The sequence below is a fragment of the Syngnathus leptorhynchus genome, chromosome 13 (genome assembly GCF_054491065.1).
Source record: "Syngnathus leptorhynchus isolate UIUO chromosome 13, UIUO_Slep, whole genome shotgun sequence".
In the NCBI taxonomy this organism is placed as follows: domain Eukaryota; kingdom Metazoa; phylum Chordata; class Actinopteri; order Syngnathiformes; family Syngnathidae; genus Syngnathus; species Syngnathus leptorhynchus.
The window spans coordinates 8,888,425-8,897,284 of record NC_141207.1 but is presented as its reverse complement, the minus strand read 5'-3'; the positions used below and the strand labels follow the sequence as shown (position 1 = coordinate 8,897,284).

General features: G+C 47.2%; 3 protein-coding genes across 5 annotated transcripts; 2 read left to right on the top strand and 1 right to left on the bottom strand.

The window, feature by feature from the left end:
* Window positions 1-220: 220 nt before the first annotated feature.
* Window positions 221-2,457, top strand: plcxd1.1 (phosphatidylinositol-specific phospholipase C, X domain containing 1, tandem duplicate 1). 2 transcript variants are annotated; one of them, XM_085927314.1, is made up of 7 exons: window positions 221-389; window positions 881-1,005; window positions 1,087-1,229; window positions 1,311-1,439; window positions 1,561-1,716; window positions 1,790-1,973; window positions 2,077-2,457. In XM_085927314.1, the coding sequence occupies exons 1-7, from the start codon at window positions 355-357 to the stop codon at window positions 2,310-2,312; spliced, it is 1,008 nt and encodes a 335-aa protein (XP_085783440.1). In that variant the 5' UTR covers window positions 221-354; the 3' UTR covers window positions 2,313-2,457. The 2 variants fall into 2 exon arrangements, with proteins under 2 accessions (XP_085783440.1, XP_085783441.1); XM_085927315.1 differs by having other exon boundaries at window positions 251-1,005.
* Window positions 2,458-2,601: 144 nt separating this feature from the next.
* Window positions 2,602-6,315, top strand: plcxd1.2 (phospholipase C, X domain containing 1, tandem duplicate 2). Its single transcript, XM_085927316.1, has 7 exons — window positions 2,602-3,569; window positions 3,658-3,832; window positions 4,201-4,337; window positions 4,563-4,691; window positions 4,768-4,923; window positions 5,092-5,275; window positions 5,437-6,315. The coding sequence occupies exons 2-7, from the start codon at window positions 3,703-3,705 to the stop codon at window positions 5,700-5,702; spliced, it is 1,002 nt and encodes a 333-aa protein (XP_085783442.1). The 5' UTR covers window positions 2,602-3,569; window positions 3,658-3,702; the 3' UTR covers window positions 5,703-6,315.
* On the bottom strand, window positions 3,698-8,781 carry gtpbp6 (GTP binding protein 6). 2 transcript variants are annotated; one of them, XM_085927308.1, is made up of 11 exons: window positions 8,199-8,781; window positions 7,957-8,130; window positions 7,740-7,877; window positions 7,579-7,649; window positions 7,235-7,365; window positions 7,072-7,142; window positions 6,870-6,977; window positions 6,542-6,750; window positions 6,327-6,475; window positions 6,098-6,250; window positions 3,698-6,042 (listed from the first exon to the last, which is right to left on the bottom strand). In XM_085927308.1, exons 1-11 carry the CDS (start codon window positions 8,401-8,403, stop codon window positions 5,922-5,924), a joined length of 1,530 nt encoding a protein of 509 aa, XP_085783434.1. In that variant the 5' UTR covers window positions 8,404-8,781; the 3' UTR covers window positions 3,698-5,921. The 2 variants fall into 2 exon arrangements, with proteins under 2 accessions (XP_085783434.1, XP_085783433.1); XM_085927307.1 differs by having other exon boundaries at window positions 3,701-6,042; window positions 6,819-6,977; window positions 8,199-8,780.
* Window positions 8,782-8,860: the final 79 nt, after the last annotated feature.

Below are 8,860 nucleotides of genomic sequence, written 5' to 3'. Positions count from 1 at the left end.
GAAGTTACATGAATGTCTTTGTTGATTTTTTTTATTTTTTATTTGGCCTTTATTGCATCAATTCTAAGAACAAAAGCACCGGAATGTCTTCTACAACAAAGCTATACTAAACCCCAAGTTAAAGGACACTTTATTAACATTTGGTCTTTAGCGAAAAGGAATAAAGACCATTTTTGCTAAGAAGACTCCTCATAAAGACACTTTTAGCACGAGAGCGGATCAAGGTCTTCACTGGGCGGGCCAATTAAATAGCAGGGCTGGATGTGGACTTGAGTGAATTGTGACAAGCAGACGTGCAGGTGCCGTCCGTGTTAAGCGACGCTGCGACCAGATCAACAACAACAATCAACAGCCATGGGAGCGGCTCTCTGCGCGACTACGGAGGTAATAGTACCAATTTGGGTGCTTAAAGTAGACATTGCTTACATATGGTCGTATTTTTGGTGGAGCAATTAAGCTTTCCCCCAAAAAAGACAGCATCTAGTGAATGAAATGACAAAAGGCGCACGAAAACGAACGAATGTATGAAAATTCCTATGGTCCCTGAAGTTAACGCTCACTTTAGTTCAATTTAGTTACTTCATATTGTTTTTTTTAATTTGATACACGAAAATAGCACGCACGTTCATAGTCTACAAACACCGCTTTCATTAACTTTAATATATTTAGCACGCTACGAAGTAATAGCAAGTTAACTACGCCGTCATTGAGCGCTATAAGTCTCCGGCGTTTCCGGGTAGGGTCGCAAGATACACGTGGTGCATTCAAACGCAGTCGGAAATGTATCCACTTTATATCCACCGATTTTTTTTGTTGATTACTTTTACGTTGTATATTAATTAATGATCTATTAATCTATATTGAATGATCTACTGTACATGGAGCCGAGAAGCGAGAGGCGTGTGTCTCAAGTTCAGACTCCAGTTCAAGTTCGTATGGACAGCTGGATGAGTCACATGCCGCCAGCCCTGCAGGACATCCCGCTCAGCCTCTTGGCCATTCCAGGTAGGCCACCTGCACACTCAGCCTTGACACATTCAAGGGAAAGTCAACCCCAAAATGTGAATATGTTCCTTGTGTGTGCAGGTAGCCACAACGCAATCACGTACAATTTGGATAAACAAGGCAAATCTGCCGTCGACCCAAGCCAGCCAGACTTGCTGAAGAAGGCGGACAAATACACCAGCGGCCTCCTTCGACCCTTAATGCACAAGTGGTGTGAAACGCAGGTATCGGTCATCAGCATGAGATGAACGCAGTGGCCCTCAGACTCCACAAGGGGGCGCAAATTCTACATTTATGTGTTTTAGAATCTCACGGTGACCCAACAGCTGAACAGCGGCATCCGCTATTGCGACCTGCGAATCGCGCACAGGCCCAAGGACAACTCGTCCAACCTCTACTTCTACCACGGCTTATACAGTAAAGTTACAGTGGAGGTACGCCACTACAAGGCAGGCACGTGGGACAACAACTGACCGCTTTCATTTTTTGCTCCATGAAAGTGGGTCTCCTTTGCCATTTGTGGCGTAGTAAACAATAACGACTTCTCTTGGACAGGCGATTCTGCTCGAGATTCGCAAGTGGTTGGACAACCACCCTAACGAGGTGGTCATCCTGTCCTTCAGCCACTTTCTGGACATGGACAACAACAGACACATCCGGCTGGTCAACACCATCCGAAAAATCTTCTCAGGCAAACTCTGTCCCAGAACGGTACTCCCTTGATATCTATTCACGGTTATGGGTTAGCTTTTGAAGTCCAAGATGAGATGGTTTTGCATTTCAGGAAATGCCAACACTTCGGAAAATGTGGCAGTCAGGCCTACAGGTGATCGTGTCGTACGAAGATTCCGCCATCGTTAAGCGCAATACTGACCTTTGGCCACACATTCCGTACTGGTGGGCCAACAAGGTCAAGGCACGGGACCTGATTAAGAGCTTAGAGGAGCACAAGAGCCATGGCAGACCGAGTAAGCGCCACAGAACCCACCGACAAGTGTACACATAACACTAAACTTTACCTCCACTGTTGACCACTAGATGGCAGTCGCGGAATTCAAAAATTTGTTTCAGGTGGTTTTTTTGTCGCTGGGATCAACTTGACCGTAGACCTGCCGTACATCACTAAGAATCTGCACAAATCTCTGAAAGACCTGGTGAAGTCCTCCAACCCGGCGGTGCTTGCGTGGGTCAAGCAGCAGAGCCCCGGCAACCATCAGCGCGGGATCAACATCGTGGCGGCGGATTTTGTCGGCGACGGCCACTTTGCGCAAACCGTCGTGTCGCTTAACCGCAAACTACTGAATTAGGAGCAGTGGAAAGCCTATCCGCCAACCGGGTTGAGAAAAACGTTCGGGAAACGTTTGTATTTTATACGAATGTCAGTGAAAAAATATTTGCTGGTATGACTGGTTTAGGGGACTGCAATGTGATTAAAATTGTATTTTACAGGGGTGCAAAAATTAGTCTTCCGGTTTGAGGACAAATTCGAATGTGTTAAGGCCTTCGGTATAATCAGCCGGCTAAAACTAAATGAACACCAGAGGGTGCTAAAGTCCCTAACATAGGTGGCCAAACGTGCCTAAAAATCACAAACCACTAGAGGGTGCTAAAACTACAAAAACCGAAGAAAACATACAAACAAAACATTGAAAGACTTGCCAATTCGTGAATTAATATACAATTATGAGGATTTAAAAAAAATGATTCAAGACTTACCTGTCTTTGCGTGGCTTTGCGTTGGCTCATCTTGACATTCAGGGCGGCAATTCTGTGACATCATCTTGAAAGACTTGATGTCATTTAAAAGCTGTGTGACATAGAGGATATGTCATTTACTTGGCTCATTCCCCTAAAAAAAATGAATGCCTAACTGCGAACATGCAGTTGTATTCCAATTCATAATTTATATTCAATGTCATCCTCCCCTAACCTTATTTGGGGTCTACAAGTGCTTGAAAAATGTGGACGCTGTGATTTCCAATTTGCTCTTTTGACGTCATCTTTGCCGTTTTCTCTGATGCCTTCGAAGAGTTTGTGTTCCCTCTTCAAAGTGAGAAACCCAGCTCTTGGTTTCACTCATGCTTCCGTACTAAACAATTCCGTGAAACATGAGGCCTGCTTATTTTTGTTAAAACTGGGCGACATATTTAAAATGAACCCAAACGCATTTGTTTATTTTACTACAATACAATTCACGAGTGCACTACATGACTTTTTTTTTTCCATTTTAAGTATCTGGACCTAACTTTCTTGCACTTTTATTTGAAAGCAGAACATTAAGTCTTTTTTTTAGATTTACCTTCACTTTAGAAATCAAATGTTACGGGTCCACAAATTGTAAGCGTCAACCTTGCCGCTTCGTGTTCATAGTGCTTATATCAAGTGCGCATGCGTATCCCGGTCAGGAAGTAAACCTGCCAGCCGCATCAAACACCGGACTGGCCTGTCAAACACGAACCCGGAACGAGAATGCTTGTTTCGTGAGGAGAACGATGTCATGGTGACTCGACCAGTTCCCAACCATCAACGACAGGCAGGCAGGCAGGCAGGCAGACTGACTAAAAGTACGGACCTACTTGGCTTGATTTGACCTGGATGTTCCAAATGTCCACTACCACTTTCCGTTTACCCTCTGACCCCTGATTCTTAAAGGCACAGGATGAGATAATCGAAGGTGATCGATTCATCCAGCGTCAAATGTGGGGGAGGCTGTCCGTGTCCAGCGACGTTGAGGAGACCCCCGACATGGATCACTGGTGCGAAGACTGGATGTCCAATTTGCCGAAGGAACTGTTGGACGTCCCGTTGACCCATTTGGCCATACCGGGTACAGTGTCTTTAATTACAAATCTCTATTTCATCAATGAAAACATCGAGGACATGGAGTCATGTCTTATCCTGAAATAACGTCAATATAACTTAAAATGCATGTGTAATATGAGTTTCAAATATTTTGGAGTAATAACCCAAAATAGGCACAACGCTTTATGATGAGCATACATGTTGTAATACTACAGTTATTCATACAATACTACTTCCCATTTGGACCTAATTATGTGCGCGCGCGCACACACACACACACACACACACACACACACACGCTTTTACAGAAAATTCCTTCAGCATGACATCATTGTTAGTGCAAGAAACCCGTTCTGGTTGTTCAGCAAGTGTTTGTCCGCATGTGTCTTCCAGGTAGTCACGACGCCATGAGCTACTGCCTGGACATCTCCTCCCCCCTGGTGAGGTCTGAGTCAGACCTGTTCAAGGTGCTTGATGGACTTTGCTGCTGCCTCACCAGGCCCACCGTTTTCAAATGGGCCACCACGCAGGTACCACCTATGGAGATCACAAATACAGATATGAACACGTCGGACGAGTTTTTGTCACTTTTGTCATCGAGGAGGAATTTTTACAAGGGAATTAAAAATGTGGGCCAATGTGAACGATCCAACTTTGTTAAATTACAAATAAAATTGTCATTTTTTTCCATGTTTATGAGTAACATCTCCAAAAAAAGCCATATTTTGAAACGCCGAACTTGTCCGTGTACTCAGGAACGCTGCATCGAAGATCAGCTGTCAATGGGCATTCGATATTTCGACCTGCGCGTGGCCCACAAACCCAACGACCCGTCGTCGGAGTTGTACTTTACACACATTTTATACACACACGTCACCGTCTTGGTGAGTGACCCCCGACGTTCGCCGAGTTTCGCCCTGACTGATGAGCTCAAATGCACGCTTACTATTGACCAATCAGGACACTCTGTGGTCCGTGGCCTCCTGGCTGGAGAGTCATCCCAAGGAGGTGGTCATCCTGGCCTGCAGAGACTTTGAGGGGCTTAGCAATGCACTCCATCACTTCTTCATATGCAACATCAAGAATATCTTTGGCCCCAAACTCTGTCTGCGCCAGGTGATGTATGCTTTGGATCATGAGCTGTTTCTTTCCATTGCTAGATCTTAGACATGATGCTTTGGACTAGAAGATGCTCGAGTTGTGCCATGTGGTATACTTTCCACCATGAGACGTCCGTCCCTTGCTCTAACTCGAGAGTCACGTTTATCTTCTTTTACCGCTCAGGAAGCCGACTGGTCTCTGAGGCGTCTGTGGGCGTCGGGTCGTCAGGTCCTGCTCTCGTACGACGCTGACGTAGCCTCCCGACACGCTGACCTGCTCCCCGGCATTCCCTACTGGTGGGCCAATGAGCGCACGGCCTGCGGCGCCATCAATTTCCTGGAGTGGAACAAACAGCTCGGAAGGCCTCGTGAGTCCACTTCACATCATACGTGCAACTCGGGCGCTCAAATATTTGTCGAATTATTCGACCCACATCTCATTTATCAAACATCTGGAGGTGCAGGTATTATTTTTGTCCACTAGGGGTCGCCTTTCTCAAAATTCGACTGCATCTGTTTGTCCCCGCAGAGGGTTTCTTCGTGGCGGGCTTAAACCTGACTGCTTACAGGAATTACATCATCACCAACCCCAAGGAGTCTTTACGCACGTTGACCTTGGCTCAGTGGAAGAGCCTAAGCGAGTGGGTGAAGCAGCAGACCCCCGGCTCGGACCACCACAGCCTCAATATCATCGCCGGGGACTTTGTGGGCCTGCTCCCCCTCTGCCCCCTCGTTGTGGAACTCAACAGGAAACTACTGCCGGATAAAAAGCAGCAGACTGAAAATGGATGCTAGCGGAATCCTCGTGGACATTTGCACCGGCCAATCGAGTCTGTTCGTTGAACACGACTTTTTATTACTGTGTGGTAAATCGTACTGTGAACTGCAAATGGAATAGTTAGCTTGTCGTGGTGGTCAAAAAATTAGTCACGCAACAATCCGATTCATTACATTCTGCAGCCTAAGGAGTACATTTTTTTTTTTTTTTTTTACAATGAGTCATGTAGTTGGTCGCTAGCCAAACATCTTCCTGTATCGCCCGTACGCGGCGTTGCCGATGACCACCTGAACGACGGCCGAGCCCTCGTCGGCGTCCACGCTGACGTCCTGAACGGCGGCCTCCCTGTACAGCCAACTGAGGAGCACAAAAGGTCATTAGGACACAGCTGGCCTGAACGGGGTCACCTCACCTGAGCTGCGGCGTACTGAGGTCCACCTTCAGGCTGACGAGGCGTTTGCCCGTCGCGGCCACCACGCGTTCTTCAACCGCTGACTTTAGAACCTCCAGGCCACGCCCTTCCAGGGCCGAGATGGCCAGGGCGTCGGTTTCAGTTAATTCATAGCTGGTAATCAGCACGGAATTGTTTGTTTATCATCAGTGTGCCAAATAAAAGCCAAAGAAAAAAAAAAGTGACTTACTTGTCGACGAGGTCAATCTTGTTATGGACTTCAATCATGGAGCTCATGAGTGAGTCGGGCACTCGGAGGTTCCTCAAGACGTTCAACACGTTGGCCTTCTGGTTGACGTTCTCCGGATGGCTCACATCCCGCACGTGAACCAACACGTCCTGGACACATACGCGTGAGACAAATGTGGAGCAACTTTCACCAAATAACTTTTTAGGGTTGCATACCGAGTGCTTGATGTCTTCCAGCGTAGCGGCGAACGAGTCGATGAGCTGGTGCGGCAGCTGCGAAAGAAAACCGATGGTGTCCACGTAAAGGACAGTGACCCGGCTGGGCAGCAGGCCAGCGTGTACAGTCACGTCCAAGGTGGCGAAAAGCCGATCCTGCGGCTGCATCCCGGCATCGCCCGTCAACGCTTTGATCAGCGTTGTTTTGCCTGTGGACATTTGCGGAAATTTGAATTTTGCTGAAAAGATGGCCGTCAATTGACTTGACTTGTCTCACCACAGTTTGTGTATCCCAGGACAGAGACGATGGGGAACTCTTTGTGCTTACGACGGGTTCGAAGCAGTTGGCGCTTCCTGCTCAGTTTTTCCAGCGCCGTGCGAATCTTCATCTCGCGCTCCCTCAGCAGCCTTTGCTGGACCTCCAGCTGCGTCTCACCTGCATAGACCATCAAGATCCAAATAGCCGGATTGTTTAATTCATTTATTTTTTAAATCCCATGGTGGTGGTCTATAATCGGGATGTTAGTTACCCGATCCTCCGATGTACCGGTTGCCTCCGCCCTGCTGGTCCATGTTGACAAATTCATTCTTCAGACGTGACCTGCCAGGGGGGGGGGAAAGTTGATCTTAAACACCATTTTTATTTTTAATGCTTATTTTTGCTTGCATAATTGTAGCATAGATTTGTCGTACCTTAGCAGAGGAATTTCAGCCAGTGAGATCTGCAGCTTAGCCTCTTTGGTTTTGGCGTTACAGCGGAAGATATGCAGCACCAGTGAGTAACGGTCCAACACCTTCACCCCCCATGCCTCCTCTAGCTCCCTCTAGCGGACAACAAGCAGACTTACAGTGATTTGGGAACTAGGCGCTAAACCTTTTTTTTGGTAAGCACGGACACACTACTAAAAAAAAAAAGCAGAAACCAATTCGTCATCCCTACCTAATTTTTGGGCCAATTAAAAGCTCAGATATGACAATGCATCATCACGTCAATATGAAATTCCAAACTTGTGCGCAACGAGAGAAGCCGCACAGACCTCTGACGATGGCGACAGGCGCTCCACGTTGACAAAAACGGCAGTGATGCCCGCCGTCCGTCTGATTCGCTCTGCGTCGGGAAGAGAAACACGTGATGATTGACAACCTCTTGGACCTACATCGAGTATGATGCTAAAGTGACGGTGGCAACATGAAGTACCCGTGAGCATCTGGAAGTTTCCTTTGCCGAAGATCTTCCTCTTCTCTGGAGTCTTGGTGGACAGGATGAGGCGATCCACCACGGACCACTTGTCCAGCGTGTTGACCAGCGCCACCGCCTCCGCCATCATCAACTCGGCTGGGGGGGGGGGAGTCATGTGACCGATCAAGAGAGTGATTTTATTGGCCTGACCACAATATCTGCTTGTACAATTCACCTGTGGTCAGGTGTTGCTTCCTGCTTCCCCACTTCACATCAGGGTGGAGCACAAAGATCCGGTGCGGGCCACCTGCGAGGGTCGTGGCAGGCTGCAACTCCCGGAACAGTTCGTCCACCTCCTCCTCCTCCTCCATCGAGTCTTCATCCTCATCATCTTCCTGCTCTGTGAAACCTGCACATAGAAGTTGTAGCTGTACTTGAGTTTCTTCTCAAGGTGGTTGTACTTTATTTTCCAAGGACCTGTGCCTTCAGGGAAGTCGTCCGAGCGCCTCAGGATGGAGCGAGAAAGGCCAAAGGCTCTGCTGCACTGCGGCGTGGGGGAGTCTCCGTGCAGTGGAAGGCAGCTCGTCCGCGCGGGGGGCACCGAATATACTGCCGGGTTGTTGCGTGCACGGAATCGGTGCAAGAAGGACGACCACGCGTGGATCCTCCTCACGACTGCCATGTTATTTACGGGCTTTCAATCACTTCATCGTAATTCACCGTTACCTCATACTACATAAGTACTCGCAATATACCCAAAACAGTACTTCATACCGACGTTGCTGTAGAAATGCACTGCACATAACTTTGGACTGGGGTTTACTTCTGAATTGTTTTACCCTATTTTAGCTTGCAGGCAACCGTTTCCATGGATTAAATACTACGATAACTCTGGATAAGAGATAATAAATACGAAGTAATTAGTCTAATGCAGCTAAATTTATTTCGTAATCAAGTCATTTGCGTTCGGGTGGTGTTTTCTGCAGCGGTAATGCCTGCAAAATATAATGCGGAAAAATATTGCATGTCAACATCGGTGCCATATTGTGTTTTTACGTCACTTCCTGTATTTTTTTAATTAACTTTTTAACTACTTTTGTACAGATAACAAGCCAGCAAAAACAACGTTTACTCATATA